General features: G+C 45.7%; 1 protein-coding gene across 5 annotated transcripts in view; it reads right to left on the bottom strand.

The window, feature by feature from the left end:
• Positions 1-19912, bottom strand: part of LOC105476345 (tubulin-specific chaperone cofactor E-like protein) — a 167740-nt gene that overhangs the window by 39872 nt on the left and 107956 nt on the right. For all 5 annotated transcript variants that reach the window (XM_071075728.1, XM_011732175.2, XM_011732179.3 and 2 more), the window contains 2 exons: positions 8066-8667; positions 6-567 (listed from right to left, as the gene is read on the bottom strand). In XM_071075728.1, the coding sequence (XP_070931829.1) occupies positions 6-567; positions 8066-8667 (1164 nt within the window). The remainder of the gene's footprint in view (positions 1-5; positions 568-8065; positions 8668-19912) is intronic.

The following is a 19912-nucleotide window of genomic DNA, read 5'->3' as shown; positions in this document are numbered from 1 at the left end:
CTCACTGCAGGATGTGTAGTTCCTCCAGCCAGTCACCGTGATCCCCTGAGTCTGGCAGGTGCTGGCGTAGTTCTGCAGCCAGCTACAGGCGGTCTGCACCGCGCCCCCATCGATGCAAGAGTCAAACAGGCAGTTCTTGTAGAAGAAGGTGGGGTTAACTTTGCTGTGACACTTGGAGAAGCCAGCATTCTGGTTGGGGATCAGGCTGCACAGCTGCTGCACTTTGGAGAAACCTTCTACCTTGGCACAGGACGGACAGCGGTCCCCACAGCCCACCTGGCAGAAGGTGTCCCTCTTCACCCAGCTCTGCCCAAACTCATTGACGCTGGATGCGAGCAGACCTATGGGCATCTCCAGGTCGTCGTCAGGGTTGCCGTTGTAGCGGCCGCACAGACCATAGGTGCTGTTCTGCATGCTCCGAGGGACTGTGATGGACAGGAAGGTCTTCCAGTCATATACAACCTTCAGGCCAAAATCAGTTTCCACCACCACGTGGAAGCCAAAGGAAAAGATATTTATCTTTCCTTGCCCCAGCTTCAGGGGCAGATAGAGCCGTTCACTGTTGACCTATAAGAGGAGAGATGAGGGGGAGAAACACAGTTGGCCCAGAGATTTCCCAGCTCTTCTCCTAACAATGAGTCTCTTGAAAGACAAGTCCCAGAGGGAAGTTGGAGCAGGTTGAATGTAGTCTTTGCATGTACTGTTGTTTATGTCAGTCAACTATTATTATTAGGATTTGAACAGATGCAAATGACTATCCTTGGTACACTAATATACTTATTTATTTCAGTGCCTTCTGTTTACATAGCATTATTTCCCCCAGGAGTTCAAATTGTTTTCTCCAAGGTAATGTAAAGGTAATAAGAATTCAATTAAAGTTTAGACTGAAATACCAAAACATAGAACTCTTGTGTTTCTATTTCTAGCTCTACCATGGAATTTATTTTAGGCAAGCCCCAGTGTATTAATTCCTTCGAGATTTCTTTTTTCTTTAAGGATGGCTTCACTTTGCTGTTCCCTCTGTCTGAAATGCCACTCTCCGCCCATCAACATCCCTCTCATCCTCCAGACCCTGCTCCAATGTTGCCTCTTCTGTAAGGCAAGATTTTCTGAGCCCGTGGTCAGAATTAATCACTCCCTTGTCTGGGAAACCAGGGCAGGTTATTTATACTTCTCTTGTATTCCTCTCTACCGCTGGCCAGGATCAAGCCTGCAGACACTGTATTGCAGCACACATCACAATCTGCCTTATGTTATGACTGGTGTACGCTCTTCCATCTCACCTACAATTATGGGCAACTTGAGGGCAGGAACCACATTTTACTGATCTTTATGCCCACCTTCCCCTCATTACCCCCCAGGCACCCAGCACAATGTCTCCCACGAAGGGGGCACTTGACATACGTTTCCTCCCACATATTTTTAAATTCAGACAAGAGGGAAATCCCTTAACAGTAAACTCCAGGACTGCACTGCCCTTGAACTATTTTGATTCAGAGGAGCCAAATCCTACAGCCTGTGGCCAGGTTAGTGCATGATGGAAGATGGACAGGCAGCTTGCTCACTGCAGCAAGGGCTCATGGGGGAGGTGGCATGCCTTGTGGGAGAAGCAGCTGTTTTAAGATTGCTCTGACCAGAAATCCCTTCCCCCAACCTCCTTCCTCTCTCTCTTGGCTGACACCACTTTCCACGCCTTCTCCTGCCTTGGTTCAGACTCTCATCACCTTTCACCTTGACTGTAGCGTACTCTCCTAACTTGTCTCGCTGGCCCCAGGATTGCCCCTCCATTCAGTCACTACCGCCACGCCAATAATCTTAATGCAATTGAAAGCAGTTAATCCAATCCTGAAAGCCCTCTCCAGGGCTTGAGTAAAGTGTCTGATATTCTTAGCACTTCACCCTGAGCTCTCCAGGAACTGGCCCTGCCTCTCAGATCCACCCCATTGGCTTCCTGCACACCAGCAACACCCAACAGTTTGCAGTTCCCTAAATGAACCAAGCTGTGCCATTCCACCCTGCATTTCCTGTGCTGTGAGTGTGATGGATGCTTTCCGTGCTCCACCCAGGGCCCCCAGTCCCAGGCCCTGCGACTATGGGCTAATGATAATTCACAGCCGGCCTTGGCCCCATGGGAACCACGTTTCCCAGAAGATTCTGACCCCCTAATCCAAGGGTAGCCCTTGGCCAATGACTGGCTGACACTGTGAGTCGAGTGCCAGGGCTCTCACTAGCCCAGGCTAAAGCTGTTCTGCAGCTTGGACCACAGCCCTGCTGAGCTCTCTTGACCTGGTGCTATCCTCACTTTCCCAAGATTTCCCACCTCAGACTTTGCTTCTCGGGAACCTGACCTAAGACAACAGGGATGCCCTTGACCCCACCTTTTTCCTGGGGCAATGCTCACCCTTCAAAACTCAACTATCTCCTTCTGTGAGTATTCGCTGAGGCAGAATTCATTCATTCATTCAGTAGACATTGATTTGACACCACTGAGTGCCAGGCACCGTGCTAAAGGCTGGGATACAAAACATATGGCCTTTTCCTAGGAGCTCATAGGCATGTGGCAGAGGGAAGTACACAGACAGATAACAATACCATGTGATAAAAGCAATGATAGAGGTAAACAGATGCACAGGCACCAGCCTTAGCCTGGGCACAAAATCAGGGCTGCCTGCAGAAGACAATGGCCGCACCCGGTCTCAAAGGAGGAGGAGGAGTTGGCCCATCAAGGAGGGGTGGGAGTGAAGACAAGGGAATTCGAAGTAAAGGGCTCACTCAGTCCCAGCAAAGGCCCAGGTAGGTAAGGGAAAAATATCCTGATAAATATGAATAATTACAGCAATTTAGTGCTGCTGGGGCATAGCGTGTGGCCTTGGGAGTGGTGGGAGATGAAAATGGACAGGTGGGGAGGGCCTGGATCATGAAGGGCCTTGTATCCAGTACACACATGGCAAAGCGGCCTATGAGATAAAGCCTGCAAAACACCCATTTGTTTTGTAAAACAAAAGCATCACAATCTTAATAATTTAAGTAGGAAGATGAGGCCAGAATTTGGATTGCAGAAACAAATAGCAAATAAAGTAACAAACAGGAGATTCAGAAGCAGAGATGATGCTCTTAAGAGTCTGACCAGAAATGGAAGGAGAGAGATTGGATTGAAGCTAGTGGGGAACTGGGGGCAAGGCTTGTTTGAGAATGAACATGTTTATGGGTTGAAGAGAAGGATGCTGTAGAAAGACACAGAAGGGAGAGGAGACAACAGAGGGCCAAGATCCCAGGGAAGGCAACAAAGAGATGGCAGAGGGGGAAAGCAGCCATGGGAGGAGAAGAGATGCCTCATTCTCGGCACTTGGAAGGGAGGAGGTGGAGAGGATACAGTGATAGTCATTTAAGGGACAAGGTGCATGGAGGGTGAGAGGAGGAGCGAGATCAGGCCATGGAGACTCTGATCTATCCTGAAAGTTCACAGCAAATAAAGTAAAAGCCTTGCACTCAGAGGCCAATTGGTGCCAGCTGGCTTTTCTTCCTAAGTTACCTTGCATTCTATATTTCTGGCTACCTGATGTCACGCAGGAGGCAATGCCTTGGGGAGGCAATATAATTGGATGAAGCTAAAGGCTTGCAAATTCTGCCATTGCCAAGGAGAGCTTTGAGAAAGGAACACCCTCGACTCAGACAGGCTCGGCTTCTCTGTCTCAGAAACCCCACGCATGCCGCCTCCACCCTGGCACCACTGCCCTGCCTCTCTGTGAGTGAGAAATGGAGGAAAAGAGGGAGCTCAGAGGCAGGAGCTCAGAGGCAGGAGGTCAGAGGAAAAGGGAGAGGCTAGAATGGCAACAGGCTTGATGGATGGAGGAGGAAGTCGCAGAGGATGATGAGAAGGTGTGGCAGGAGTCGGGGGAAGTGTATTTCAAATATTTAAGTATTGGAAATAAGACCACATATTAGAGTTTTTGGAGACAGTTTTCCTTTAAACAACAGACCTTGACCTAGTTCTCCAACAAGATCTTCTGCAGCAAAGTCTCCCTGCATCCCTCACTTTGCTACCCACCCCGAGTCTTCACCAATATTTCCTTTTCGTGGACACCTTCACCTCCTTCTTGGCCTGGCAAGTGTAATCCTCCAGTGATCAACTCTGGGTCTTCTCTTCCAGGAAGCCCTCCCTGAGGTCCTCGCAGCTGATTTAGGCAACCCCTCCTCTGTGCTCTCACACCCTCCATGAGCAACATTTTTGTAGCTCTTCATGTTACACAGACATTAATTGCCAACATGTCTGTCTCTAGCACTAGACTCTTTTAGGACAGAGGCCATATTTGATTCATTTTTCTACCCCCAGGACTTGGTAGAGAATAAGCATCAATAGAAGCTCAAGACACTAAACCAAGCCAGAGTGATGCTCAAAACCCCACTCTTCTGGCAATAAATGATAAAGACACAGGCTACGAGGACCCTGAAAACCTCCCGGTTGGCCTGAATCATGTCAGACTTGGCTGTGATGAAGCCTGGGGGTAGGGGCAGGAGTGAGGCAGTCTCTGATGAGCTCTGGCTGTGGATGGCTGAGATGGGTTATGGCGGTGCCCCCAGGAGTGGCTCACCTTCTGCAGCTCACCCCCCTACCCTGTCTGGTCTGTAGATAGCACATTTATTTCTAGCTTCTCTTGGCTTAGTGGATTTTCCCATGTCCTGTGGTGCTGCTGAATGCAGGGAAAGGTCAGAGTCATAGAAGAACCCTGTGTCCCAAGGAAGCACTTTCTTATCACCCTCCATTTCTGAGGGCCCCAGCAGTGACCTGCACTCTAGGCTGTGTTTTACCCAGCACTTCATTTCACACTGTCATCCTAACGGCCATTATTCTTCAGGCTCAGGGAGAGATGGTGACTAATAAAAACATCATGGGAAAACAAATGCAAATCATTGAATAAGCAGATTCTGCAATGCATTTTAATAATCTGAAGTAACTGTTAAATCTATCCCCTATGCCTCGAAAGAAAAGAACCCTCGATGCCCCCTGAACTTGTTCTTCTTGTCAAGGGTTTGAAAGCTGTATACTCTGTTTCCAACTTGAGCACTTAGGACATCTCAGTGACTTAGAAAGAAGTACCCTAGCAAGAACTCCCCCCACCTCTTTAATCCATTTCTCCTTGACCCCCTGTTGTGGGTTACACTGTGTCCCCCCAAAACAAATGTTGAGACCTTAACCCCCAGGACCTGTGAATGGACTGATTGGAAATAGGGGCTTTGTCGATGTGATCAAGTTAAGATGAGGTCACCCTGGATTAGGTGGGGTTAACTCCAGTGAATGGTGTTCTTAAAAGGAGAAGGAGATTTGGACACAGAGAAAACAGGAGACACAGAGGGAAGGAGGCCATGTAAAGATGGAGGCAGAGACTGGAGTTTATGCTGCCACAAGGTAAGGAACATTGAGGATTGCCCACAGCCACCAGAAGCTATGAGAGAGGTAGGGGGTGGTGCTTCCCCAGGACCTCCTGGGGAGTCTGAACCTGCCACCACCTTGACTTTGGACTTACAGCCTCCAGAACTGGGAAAGAATGAGTTGCTGTTGTTTTAGGCCGCCCAGTCTGTGGTATTTCATAATGGCAGACCTTAATAAACTAATTCACACCCCCCTCTCCATCTCTCTGTGAGGAAGAAGTCTGCTGTGTGGTCTTGGGACTTTAGCAATAAGTGCATCTTGTGAGACTGGGGCAGAGCACATGCCTGGAAGGAGAGCTAACCCACTGGGGGCTTAACCCTAAAGTAGAGGGAAAGGGAAGGAAATGCCTAGAGACAGTGGGAAGTCGTTTATTGTGAAGGAGAGGGAAGGGTAGCATGAAAGAAGAGTAGGTGCTCACGAGGACCCCACAGTCTATACCTGAAAAGAACTGGGAGGATGTCTGAAGCCAACATGCGTAGCCTCAGGTGTTGAGGTACCTAAATGCAGACAGTGTGTAACACGAGGCAGAAAACACAATTCATCTTAAACTAGATGAGACAGGACCCATGAACAGATTACATTTTAAAAGAAAAGAAAAACCTGAAAGGCAGAAAGGCAGAAGAGCAGCGAGTATCAAAGAGATAAGTAACTGCATGAAAACACCTAAATCTAAGGGTGGAAAGACATCACAAAAGGAAACAAAGAGTAAAGGACAAATACAACGCAAGCAATGTGGGCAAAACGACCGATACATTTGTTTTAACGTAAGATGAAAATGGATAGAGGGAAGTTGTCATAATGGGTAGCTTTGACTATCCAAACATCTAGAACTCTTATGTGGCTGAAAGCCAAGACTCTGACACAGTCCTAACTTGCCTCAGTGGCAATGTAACCTCTCAGATTGTTGAAACAGTAACTAGCACTGTGACAAAATCATGGGAACCCTGGAAGAAAGGGGTTATTGTGTCGTTTCATTCATTCTTTTTTTGGGGGGTCGGGGGAACAGAGTCTCACTCTGTCACCCAGGCTGGAGTGCAATAGCATAATTTCACCTCACTGCAATCTCCACCTCCCGGGTTCAAGCATTTCTCTGCCTCAGCCTCCCGAGTAGCTGGGATTACAGGTGCCCACCACTATGCCTGGCTAATTTTTGTATTTTTAATAGAGACGGGCTTTCACCATCTTGGGCAGGCTGGTCTTGAACCCTTGACCTTCTGATCCACCTGTCTTGGCTTCCCAAAGTGCTGGGATTACAGACATGAGCCGCCATGCCCAGCCTCATTCATTCATTTGACCAGTGTTTCGAGTGTCACTAGGTGCAGGGGGTTGCCCATTCATTCAACATAAAGATGAATTAGGTATGGTTCCTGCCCTTATGAAGCCCATGATTAGAAGTGAGAGAGCTTTAGACATGAAGATCACGAAAAATACAGCCTGATGAATGCAATAATGGCTACTGGAATAAACCATTAGGATGAGCAGAAAGGAAAACAACTGGAATTTAGGTTTGTGGTGTGCAAGCAAGGGAAGAGGATGACACAGTGAAATTGCTCCCTTAGATGCTAAAAAGGAAGATTTTCAATAAACTTGAAAGGCTTGGGAACCTCTCTTTGTCAGAGAAGGAAGTTGAAGAAATCCCGAGGCAGAAAAAGAAGTCAGTATAGTTGCCCAGGGAGCTCTTTAGTTAGGTTTAGATAGTTTAGTTCAGTATAGCTCAGAATTTCTAACACAATGTATACAAGATGAAAAAGAGTCCCTTTAGAGATAGAAAAATTATGACACAGACCTGTGATGATAATGTCAAGAAGGCAAACACCCTAAATCAGCTCTCTGAAATGCTAAAGCAGAGGCCGTTGGCTTGCTTCTTAGCATTTCAAGTCATGTGCAGAGCAGGACCCTGGAGAAAGAATGGCTGGGCCTGTGGCTGGGGCTGATGTCTGCAGGCCAGACGAGGAGTGCACAGAGCTCCTCAGCCCCACTGCCCCTGTCTTCGTGGTCAAGGAAGTGCTCTTTGGGTGAAAAGGGTGGGAAGCTTAGAAAGAGTGAGTTGAAGCCTAAGTGAGTAAAGGGATTGTAGGAGAGCCACGAGTCCTCCAAATGTGTGAACTTACAAATCCTGTGGGTGCCAAAAGGGAGACCAGGAGAGATGGAGGGAGGCCAGAACAGGTGAATATCACCCTGATCTCAAAAAAGGGAAGTGGGTGGATGAGGACAATAGCATCAGTTAGGGAGGCCTAGTCTGTACAAGGTAGGCATTTCTTTTACAGGTGGAGTGACCAAGCTAGGAGGTTAAGTGACTGCCTGAAGTCACACAGCAGCCACCAAGCAGGGATGCTAACCCCGGTCTGTGCTCTCTCCAACATACTCCGCTGCCACATGAAAGGCCCACTTCCAGAGCTGGCTCTGCCTCCTAACTTGGTGTATGTGACTTGGGCAAATCATTTATTTCTCTGAGCCTCTGTTTCCTTCTCTGTAAGATGAAGTGACCAAAAATCTCTAGGGCCTCTCTCTGCTTTAATATACTATGATTTTCTTTGGATTCCGGACCTGCCTGATTCAACTGCAGCCTGGCTTGCTGACCCCATCCTTACGTCTCTACGACTCCCCTCTTGAGGGAGCCCCGTGACTACTCACCAGCACAGTGTGCTTGTAGGCTCGGTGGATCACGATGCTGTAGCCAAACACGGTCACGTCCACCTGCTTAACCCACAAGGCCAGTGACGGGTCCCGGTCCTCATTCTTGGCTGTGACAACAAACTTGGGGAAAGAGTCTGAGCTCGGCCTGCTTCCTGTGGTGCACAGGATGAGCGGGCAGCTGGTCTGGAAGTCAAAGGAGAAGCCATCAAAGGTGAGGTAGTGGCCATAGCCTGAGACGATGCAGGAGGCGTCGGTGCGGGCTTGGCAGTAGTACAGGCCGCCCTCCTCCATGCAGTACTCATCATCCTTGCAGGGCACGGTCTCACAGTGGACACTGTTGTCTGTGCCATTGCAATAGCAGAAGATCTGGCAGTCCAGGTCCACCCAGAAGGTCTCATTGGTGACAAGTTGGTGCCCCTCAAAGTTGCAGCCACACTCACTCCGCGTGACACACTGGCTGCCCAGTAGAGCGTAGCCCTCATCACACTGACATCCCTCAGAGCAGCTATCCACGCAGATGGGGCCCAGGGCAAGGGTCTCACAGGTCTCTGTACATGTTATACACTCCTCAAAGTGGCTGTTCTCTGGGCACTCCAGTGCTGCAGGTGGTCAAGGAGAAGGCGGGTTTGAGAAAAGGACAAAAGTCAGAGACAGAAGTGTGTGTGCATGCATGTGTGTGTGAGTGCATGTGTGTGTGTGCATGCATGTGTGTGAGTGCATGTGTGTGTGCATGCATGCGTTTGTGCATGCATTGTGTTAGTGTGTGTTTGCATGTGTGTGAGTGCATGCACATGTGATTGCACGTGTGTGCATGAGTGCATTGTGTGTGCATGTATGTGTGAGTGCATGCGTGTGTGCACATACCTGTGCATGCATGTGAGCGTGCATGTGCACATGTGTATGCATGTGAGTATGCATGTGTGTAACTGCATGTGTGTGCCTCTGTATCTATCTGTGTGTGTGGTCTTATGCGCACAATACAGTAAGCTGTACTCATCCTCATTTGGGAGATCCAAGTTCCAGTGGCACCCCTTCATTCACATACTCTGCTAGGGCACCTAGCTTTCCATGTAGAAGATTTTGAGTCTACATTTCCGGCAACATGGCCGAATAGGAACAGCTCCAGTCTCCAGCTCCCAGCGTGAGCGACACAGAAGACAGGTGATTTCTACATTTTCAACTGTGGTACTGGGTTCATCTCACTGGGGAGTGCCGGACAATCGGTGCTGGTCAGCTGCTGCAGCCCGACCAGCGAGAGCTGAAGCAGGGCAAGGCATCGCCTCACCTGGGAAGTGCAAGGGGGAAGGGAATCCCTTTTCCTAGCCAGGGGACTGAGACATACAACACCTGGAAAATCGGGTAACTCCCACCCCAATACTGCGCTTTACCAAGAGTCTTAGCAAATGGGCACACCAGGAGATTATATCCCACACCTGGCCAGGAGGGTCCCACGCCCATGGAGCCTCCCACATTGCTAGCACAGCAGTCTGCGATCCAACAGCAAGGCAGCAGTGAGGCTGGGGGAGGGGCGCCTGCCATTGCTGAGGCTTAAGTAGATAAACAAAGCCGCTGGGAAGCTCCAACTGGGTGGAGCTCACAGCAGCTCAAGGAGGCCTGCCTGTCTCTGTAGACTCCACCTCTGGGGACAGGGCACAGCTAAACAACAACAACAACAACAACAACAACAAAAAGCAGCAGAAGCCTCTGCAGACGCAAACGACTCTGTCTGACAGCTTTGAAGAGAGCAGTGGATCTCCCGACACGGAGGTTGAGATCTGAGAACGGACAGACTGCCTGCTCAAGTGGGTCCCTGACCCGAGTAGCCTAACTGGGAGACGTCCCCCACTAGGGGCAGACCAACACCCCACACCTTACACAGTGGAGTACACCCCTGAGAGGAAGCTTGCAAAGCAAGAATCAGACAGGTACACTCGCTGTTCAGCAATATTCTATCTTCTGCAGCCTCTGCTGCTGATACCCAGGCAAACAGGGTCTGGAGTGGACCTCAAGCAATCTCCAACAGACCTACAGCTGAGGGTCCTGACTGTTAGAAGGAAAACTAACAAACAGGAAGGATACCCACACCAAAACCCCATCAGTACGTCACCATCATCAAAGACCAGAGGCAGATAAAACCACAAAGATGGGGAAAAAGCAGGGCAGAAAAGCTGGAAATTCAAAAAATAAGAGTGCATCTCCCCCTGCAAAGGAACACAGCTCTTCGCCAGCAACGGATCAAAGCTGGATGGAGAATGACTTTGACGAGATGAGAGAAGAAGGCTTCAGTCCATTAAACTTCTCAGAGCTAAAGGAGGAATTACGTACCCAGCGCAAAGAAACTAAAAATCTTGAAAAAAGAGTGGAAGAATTGATAACTAGAATAATTAATGCAGAGAAGGCCATAAACGAACTGACAGAGATGAAAACCATGACACAAGAAATACGTGACAAATGCACAAGCTTCAGTAATGGACTCGATCAACTGGAAGAAAGAGTATCAGCGATTGAGGATCAAATGAATGAAATGAAGCGAGAAGAGAAACCTAAAGAAAAAAGAAGAAAAAGAAATGAACAAAGCCTGCAAGAAGTATGGGATTATGTAAAAAGACCAAATCTACGTCTGACTGGGGTGCCTGAAAGTGAGGGAGAAAATGGAACCAAGTTGGAAAACACTCTTCAGGATATCATCCAGGAGAACTTCCCCAAACTAGTTGGGCAGGCCAACATTCAAATTCAGGAAATACAGAGAACGCCACAAAGATACTCCTCAAGAAGAGCAACTCCAAGACACATAATTGCCAGATTCACCAAAGTTGAAATGAAGGAAAAAATCTTAAGGGCAGCCAGAGAGAAAGGTCGGGTTACCCACAAAGGGAAGCCCATCAGACTAACAGCAAATCTCTCGGCAGAAACTCTACAAGCCAGAAGAGAGTGGGGGCCAATATTCAACATTCTTAAAGAAAAGAATTTTAAACCCAGAATTTCATATCCAGCCAAACTAAGTTTCATAAGTGAAGGAGAAATAAAATCCTTTACAGATAAGCAAATGCTTAGAGATTTTGTCACCACCAGGCCTGCCTTACAAGAGACCCTGAAGGAAGCACTAAACATGGAAAGGAACAACCGGTACCAGCCATTGCAAAAACATGCCAAAATGTAAAGACCATCGAGGCTAGGAAGAAACTGCATCAACTAACGAGCAAAATAACCAGTTAATATCATAATGGCAGGATCAAGTTTACACATAACAATATTAACCTTAAATGTAAATGGACTAAATGCTCCAATTAAAAGACACAGACCAGCAAACTGGATAAAGAGTCAAGACCCATCAGTTTGCTGTATTCAGGAGACCCATCTCACATGCAGAGACATACATAGGCTCAAAATAAAGGGATAGAGGAAGATCTACCAAGCAAATGGAGAACAAAAAAAAGCAGGGGTTGCAATACTAGTCTCTGATAAAACAGACTTTAAACCATCAAAGATCAAAAGAGACAAAGAAGGCCATTACATAATGGTAAAGGGATCAATTCAACAGGAAGAGCTAACTATCCTAAATATATATGCACCCAATACAGGAGCACCCAGATTCATAAAGCAAGTCCTTAGAGACTTACAAAGAGACTTAGACTCCTATACAATAATATTGGGAGACTTCAACACCCCACTATCAACATTAGACAGATCAACGAGACAGAAAGTTAACAAGGATATCCAGGAATTGAACTCATCTCTGCAGCAAGCAGACCTAATAGACATCTACAGAACTCTCCACCCCAAATCAACAGAATATACATTCTTCTCAGCACCACATCACACTTATTCCAAAATTGACCACATAATTGGAAGTAAAGCACTCCTCAGCAAATGTACAAGAACAGAAATTATAACAAACTGTCTCTCAGACCACAGTGCAATCAAACTAGAACTCAGGACTAAGAAACTCAGTCAAAACCGCTCAACTATATGGAAACTGAATAACCTGCTCCTGAATGACTACTGGGTACATAACGAAATGAAGGCAGAAATAAAGATGTTCTTTGAAACCAATGAGAACAAAGATACAACATACCAGAATCTCTGGGATACATTTAAAGCAGTGTGTAGAGGGAAATTTATAGCACTAAATGCCCACAAGAGAAAGCTGGAAAGATCTAAAATTGACACTCTAACATCACAATTAAAAGAACTAGAGAAGCAAGAACAAACACATTCAAAAGCTAGCAGAAGGCAAGAAATAACTAAGATCAGAGCAGAACTGAAGGAGATAGAGACACAAAAAACCCTCCAAAAAAATCAATGAATCCAGGAGTTGGTTTTTTGAAAAGATCAACAAAATTGATAGACTGCTAGCAAGACTAATAAAGAAGAAAAGAGAGAAGAATCAAATAGATGCAATAAAAAATGATAAAGGGGATATCACCACCGACCCCACAGAAATACAAACTACCATCAGAGAATACTATAAACACCTCTACACAAATAAACTAGAAAAATCTAGAAGAAATGGATAATTTCCTGGACACTTACACTCTCCCAAGACTAAACCAGGAAGAAGCTGAATCCCTGAAGAGACCAATAGCAGGCTCTGAAATTGAGGCAATAATTAATAGCCTACCAACCAAAAAAAGTCCAGGACCAGATGGATTCACAGCTGAATTCTAGCAGAGGTACAAGGAGGAGCTGGTACCATTCCTTCTGAAACTATTCCAATTAATAGAAAAAGAGGGAATCCTCCCTAACTCATTTTATGAGGCCAACATCATCCTGATACCAAAGCCTGGCAGAGACACAACAAAAAAAGAGAATTTTAGACCAATATCCCTGATGAACATCAATGCAAAAATCCTCAATAAAATACTGGCAAACCAGATCCAGCAGCATATCAAAAAGCTTATCCACCATGATCAAGTGGGCTTCATCCCTGGGATGCAAGGCTGGTTCAACATACGCAAATCAATAAACGTAATCCAGCATATAAACAGAACCAAAGACAAAAACCACATGATTATCTCAATAGATGCAGAAAAGGCCTTTGACAAAATTCAACAGCCCTTCATGCTAAAAACACTCAATAAATTCGGTATTGATGGAACGTACCTCAAAATAATAAGAGCTATTTATGACAAACCCACAGCCAATATCATACTGAATGGGCAAAAACGGGAAAAATTCCCTTTGAAAACTGGCACAAGACAGGGATGCCGTCTCTCACCACTCCTATTCAACATAGTGTTGGAAGTTCTGGCTAGGGCAATCAGGCAAGAGAAAGAAATCAAGGGTATTCAGTTAGGAAAAGAAGAAGTCAAATTGTCCCTGTTTGCAGATGACATGATTGTATACTTAGAAAACCCCATTGTCTCAGCCCAGAATCTCCTTAAGCTGATAAGCAACTTCAGCAAAGTTTCAGCATACAAAATCAATGTGCAAAAATCACAAGCATTCTTATATACCAGTAACAGACAAACAGAGAGCCAAATCATGAATGAACTCCCATTCACAATTGCTTCAAAGAGAATAAAATACCTAGGAATCCAACTTACAAGGGATGTAAAGGACCTCTTCAAGGAGAACTACAAACCACTGCTCAGTGAAATAAAAGAGGACACAAACAAATGGAAGAACATACCATGCTCATGGATAGGAAGAATCAATATCGTGAAAATGGCCATACTGCCCAAGGTAATTTATAGATTCAATGCCATCCCCATCAAGCTACCAATGAGTTTCTTCACAGAATTGGAAAAAACTGCTTTAAAGTTCATATGGAACCAAAAAAGAGCCTGCATTGCCAAGACAATCCTAAGTCAAAAGAACAAAGCTGGAGGCATCACGCTACCTGACTTCAAACTATACTACAAGGCTACAGTAACTGAAACAGCATGGTACTGGTACCAAAACAGAGATATAGACCAATGGAACAGAACAGAGTCCTCAGAAATAATACCACACATCTACAGCCATCTGATCTTTGACAAACCTGAGAAAAACAAGAAATGGGGAAAGGATTCCCTATTTAATAAATGGTGTTGGGAAAATTGGCTAGCCATAAGTAGAAAGCTGAAACTGGATCCTTTCCTTACTCCTTATACGAAAATTAATTCAAGATGGATTAGAGACTTAAACGTTAGACCTAATACCATAAAAACCCTAGAAGAAAACCTAGGTAATACCATTCAGGACATAGGCATGGGCAAGGACTTCATGTCTAAAACACCAAAAGCAATGGCAACAAAAGCCAAAATTGACAAATGGGATCTAATTAAACTAAAGAGCTTCTGCACAGCAAAAGAAACTACCATCAGAGTGAAGAGGCAACCTACAGAATGGGAGAAAATTTTTGCAATCTACTCATCTGACAAAGGCTAATATCCAGAACCTATAAAGAACTCAAACAAATTTACAAGAAAAAAACAAACAACCCCATCAAAAAGTGGGCAAACGATATGAACAGACATTTCTCAAAAGAAGACATTCATACAGCCAACAGACACATGAAAAAATGCTCATCACTGGCCATCAGAGAAATGCAAATCAAAACCACAATGAGATACCATCTCACACCAGTTAGAATGGCAATCATTAAAATGTCAGGAAACAACAGGTGCTGGAGAGGATGTGGAGAAATAGGAACACTTTTACACTGTTGGTGGGATTGTAAACTAGTTCAACCATTATAGAAAACAGTATGGCGATTCCTCAAGGATCTAGAACCAGAAGTACCATATGACCCAGCCATCCCATTACTGGGTATATACCCAAAGGATTATAAATCATGCTGCTATAAAGACACATGCACACGTATGTTTATTGCGGCACTATTCACAATAGCAAAGACTTGGAATCAACCCAAATGTCCATCAGTGACAGACTGGATTAAGAAAATGTAGCACATATACACCATGGAATACTATGTGGCCATAAAAAAGGATGAGTTTGTGTCCTTTGTAGGGACATGGATGCAGCTGGAAACCATCATTCTCAGCAAACTATCGCAGGAACAGAAAACCAAACACCACATGTTCTCAATCATAGGTGGGAACTGAACAATGAGATCACTTGGACTCGGGAAGGGGAACATCACACACTGGGGCCTATCATGGGGAGCGGGGAGTGGGGAGGGATTGCACTGGAAGTTATACCTGATGTAAATGACGAGCTGATGGGTGCTGATGAGTTGATGGGTGTAGCACACCAACATGGCACAAGTATACATATGTAACAAACCTGCACGTTATGCACATGTACCCTAGAACTTAAAGTATAATAATAATAATTAAAATTTTTAAAAAAAACCCTCTTCCTTCTTTAAAAAAAAAAAAAAAGATTTTGAGTCTGAGACCCAGAATTGAGCATCTGCTACATGCCAGACACTGTCCTAGGCACTTTTGGGTACCTTATCTCAACAACCTGGAAAGTAAGGGAAATCTTATTACTCTTATCTCACAGGTGAGGAAATTGAAGTTTGATGATTTAACTTAATCTAACTAGTAAGTGCCAGAGTGAGATTGAATCTGGGTCCACTGACTCAAAGACTCTGGAGAGGGATTATTGTATGTTTTGGGACCACAGAGACCTGTGGATGCTGCTAACTTAACTCTGGGATGTTATTTCCTGTCTTCAGGGCTTCTGTTTCCTCTTTCATTAAGCACGAACCACACTTAGCTAGCAAGGTTGTTTTGAGGGTTAATAATATAATCTATCAAGAGGGTCTTCATCAATGGTATGCCCTTTCTCCTCTTTGCACCTCCTTCTGTTACACAGACAGGCTATATGTAGGTATTTTTACTCTGTAGATTGGCTTGTAGTCTCTCCTTTTGTCTTTCATTTCTCTGTTCTTGGTGCCCTCTGGCCTCGTCCACCTCCTCATCATTCTCTACAAAGGAGGTCATCCCTCCGCAGCCCCTCTGTTCATGCGCTTTCACCTTCCTGGACAGCCCCCCACCCACAAAGCCAAAATCCCACCCATCCTTCAAGTCTCACTTCAAATTGCCCATCTTCCCAGAAGCCTTCCTTGAAAGGTAAGTCTCTTGGTCAAAAAGCACGGCACACAACTGTAATCCCAGCACTTTAGGAGGCTGAGGCGGGCAGATCACCTGAGGTCAGGAGTTCAAGACAGCCTGGCCAACATGGTGAAACCCGGTCTCTACTAACAATACAAAAAAAAATTAGCCAGGCGTGGTGGCACATGCCTGTAATCCAAGCTACTTGGGAGGCTGAGGCACTAGAATTGCTTGAACCTGGGAGGTGGAGGTTGCAGGGAGCAGAGATTGCGCCACTGTACTCCAGCCTGGGTGACAGAGCAAGACTCCGTCTGAAAAAAAAAAGGCACATAAAATGATAACAGCACGGGATACTCACTGTGTCGTAGGCGTACTTCCCATCTCTCACTGTTACTTTAATGGGTCACAATTTACCAGGGGCAGGGACAAAACTCAGGAGCACAGGAGAAGCCTCCTATAAGCCTGTGCAACCTAAAGATCAGCGGAGGTCCCCACCATCTTCCGGGAAAATAAGAGCTCACCTTTAAAACTTTATTTGGCTCATATACATACTGTCACTCCTTAATACTGTTTTACAATCCAAGGACACAGAGGGCATTACAGAAAAATAAATTGCATGGCAATAATAGCTCTGCCCACAAGTACCGATACAACAGTTCTGCACTATGGGCTGGAAGTCAATCATTTTTTCCCCTGGGCTAGAGGACTATCTCCACTCCCATTGACTACAATACCATACAGCTTCGAAGTTGAAGGCTAGTTCGGCACTGATTATATATGTCTGTATAGAGGGATTTTCACATTTGTCTCTAAATTATGAATGTTCTAACACTGACTGCAGATTTATGGTGATAGCAAATAACATGACTTATTTAAATGGCTCCCACTTTATGACTTATTATGTTGTCTGAATTTGTCTGAAAGTCTGGAACATACAGACGTCGAGTAATAAAACTTCCTGTAGGCCCTGGAATGCCTCTGTGAAATTATTTAATTGGGCAGCCTGGCTCTGCCAACAGGAGGGCCAGTTAAAAATATCTGAACACAGAGGCAGCAGTTGTCTGTCTCTAGGTTCAAAGAAGATTGTGTTCCTGATTCACAGCTGTCGTCCAGTTCGATCCCCGCTCTGCAAGACTCCGAACAGATTAATCCCTTAGTACTTGGAGGCCTGATGAATCAAGTGGGCACTATCCAGTCCTTCTCGCCAGATCCATGTACACAAGATGTAGATGAGATATCCTGGGGGACATCTCAAGTCGGAGCCCTGGCCCTCAGCCCAAGAAAGCCATGTTCCATGTGACTGCTTCTGCCCACATCTTCCCTAAAAAAGACATGATAAGAACTTCCTCCAGGTTTGCAGGCCCAGATGAGGGATAGTGAGAAGCTCTTCTCAGTAGCTGCCACACGCAGGGAAACAGGGAATATCACCATCACACCCTGCTAACTTGGCACACACGACGTCACCAAACTGTGCTCCGTGCAGCACAAAAACAACTCAGAAACATCCCCAGCCGGGTAGGAGTTAGCAGTCTAAAAGGACCGCACCGAAATGGCCTGGCAACAGAACAGATTTGGTATGGGGGAGACTCGGCAATCCTGTAGCATGAATGAAACACAACTGGGAGGCTCAGTGTGGGAGCAGAAACAGAGATCGTGTTGGATAAGCTGGAGATAGGACAAAAGAGGATATAGGGAGGTGGATGAAAAAGCTTTGGGAAAGTCTGATAAGGCCCCACCGGATGTGGTGGCCAACAGGAACCGTGGAGGCTCTCACGGCATCTGCTATTAGGTCCCTCCCTGGGGCTCACCAGGGATACAACTGCCCTTCTCTGAGATGACAACCACTAAGCTCTCCACACGCTCCTTGGATTTCCCAAGGTCAGGAATCATAGAGTTAAAAAGATGTGTGTGTGTGTGTGTGTGTGTGTGTGTGTGTAGTGTGTGGTGTGTGTGTTGGTTTTCAGCTCTGTCTGTTGAAAGGACCTAGAGGCAAAGCAAAGACACCCCAAGAGCAACGGGGACACCTCCCTTACATCTTGGTTTCTAACAACATTCCCCACTCAGCAGGGCTTCCTGGAGTCACGCAGATTCCAGCATGGGGCAGGGAAGATTAAAAGATGAGCGTGAAGCACCTTGTTATGCCAAAAGGAAGAAAGTGCTCAAAAAAAAAAAAAAAAAAAAAATGACAGAGGCATGCCAAAGGGACACAGGAGCCAGCTTGAAGGAGCTCCTACAGGCCAATTCAGAGCAATTTTAACACTGAAAATAATTAATACATGGAAGATGAAATACAGACCACTGGAAAAAACAGGCATCCATGTCCAGATTGAGAAGATGACTGATAGATAGAGAGATAGACAGACAGACAGACTGACAGGATATTTGCACAGTCTTAAAATATCTCCCCACAGGTTGCAAGGGAAAGCTCATAGTGAGTCTACAGCAGAGACATTTGACAACAGCTTGACCAGGGAATCAACGTGCACATCACCAATGGGGGGAGGCTGGACAAGATCGTGCTTCTGTGTGTGCTGTGATTCCATGAGAAAAACACATGGCACCTGCCCAGGAGGCTAAGTGGAGATGCACAGCTGAAGCTCCTCAGGATGGAACATCAACCCCAATGGATGGTCATTCTGTTTATGGAGGGCCATTCTGTTTCAAAAAGTAGGAGGCTGTGTTCTTCAAAAATGCCCATATCAGAAAAGACAAAGAAAACTAAGTCATTGTTCCAGATTAAAGGAGACTAAAGAGATATGACAATGAAATGCAATGTGTGATTCTAAACTAGGTCTGTACTGAGTGCCCCACCCTGGCACCCCAAAAGAGCTGTAAAGAACATTGCTCAGTCAACTGACAAAATTGGAATATGGACGTTAAATTACTGTAGCAATGTTAAGTTTCCTAAGGTTGAAAACGGTACTGTGGTTATGTACGTAAATGCCCGTACTCTAAGGAAATACATACTGAAGTTTTAGGGGTAACGAGGCATGAAGTCTGCAACTCAGTCTCACATGAAGGGCAGGGAGGGAGGAAGGAAGAGACAGGGAAAGGGAGGGAATGATAAAACACATGAACAAATATTATCAATAGGTTAATCTGGGCAATGGGTATACAGGTGTTCTCTTATGTAGCTTTGAAATTATTTCAAAATAAGAAGCTAACAAAATAAACAAACTTAGGAGGAAATACAGTGGGCCAGGTTTCTCACTCTCAGATAAAAGAAACTAAAAAATGGAAAACTGGCCAGGCGCAGTGGCTCACGCCTGTAATCTCAGCACTTTGGGAGACCAAGGTGGGTGGATCACGAGGTCAGGAGTTCAAGATCACCTGGCTAAGATGATGAAACCCCATCTCTACTAAAAATACAAAAAAAAAAAAAAAAAAAAAAAAAAGTTAGCCAGGTGCAGTGGCAGGCGCCTACAATCCCAGCTACTCGGGAAGCTCAAGCAGGAGAATCCCTTGAACTTGGGAGGCGGAGGTTGCAGTGAGCCGAGATCATGCCACCACACTCCAGCCTGGGTGACAGAGTGAGACTCCGTCTCAAAAAAAAAAAGGAAAACTAGAAAACTCTGTGGTATTGGGCTGAAACTGTAGGTTCAGTGTGAACTCACGGTGAGATAGAGACAGAGATAGATAAAAAGAGAAAGCGACGTACCTAGCTACATAAAAATGTGCATGGAGGGTGTGTATAGGCAATACATGCATTTCCTCACTCTCTTCACTAGGGAATGCTAGAATCAATGACACTCTAGGAAGAAGTGGGCACACCTGACACCCAGATCCTATCTCCTCAATACTGTGCTCCGCTGGAAGGAACCAAAGATTCTTGGAGAAA

The sequence above is a fragment of the Macaca nemestrina genome, chromosome 12, assembly GCF_043159975.1.
Source record: "Macaca nemestrina isolate mMacNem1 chromosome 12, mMacNem.hap1, whole genome shotgun sequence".
NCBI classification, from domain to species: Eukaryota; Metazoa; Chordata; class Mammalia; order Primates; family Cercopithecidae; genus Macaca; species Macaca nemestrina.
This window is presented reverse-complemented; position numbering and strand designations above follow the sequence as displayed.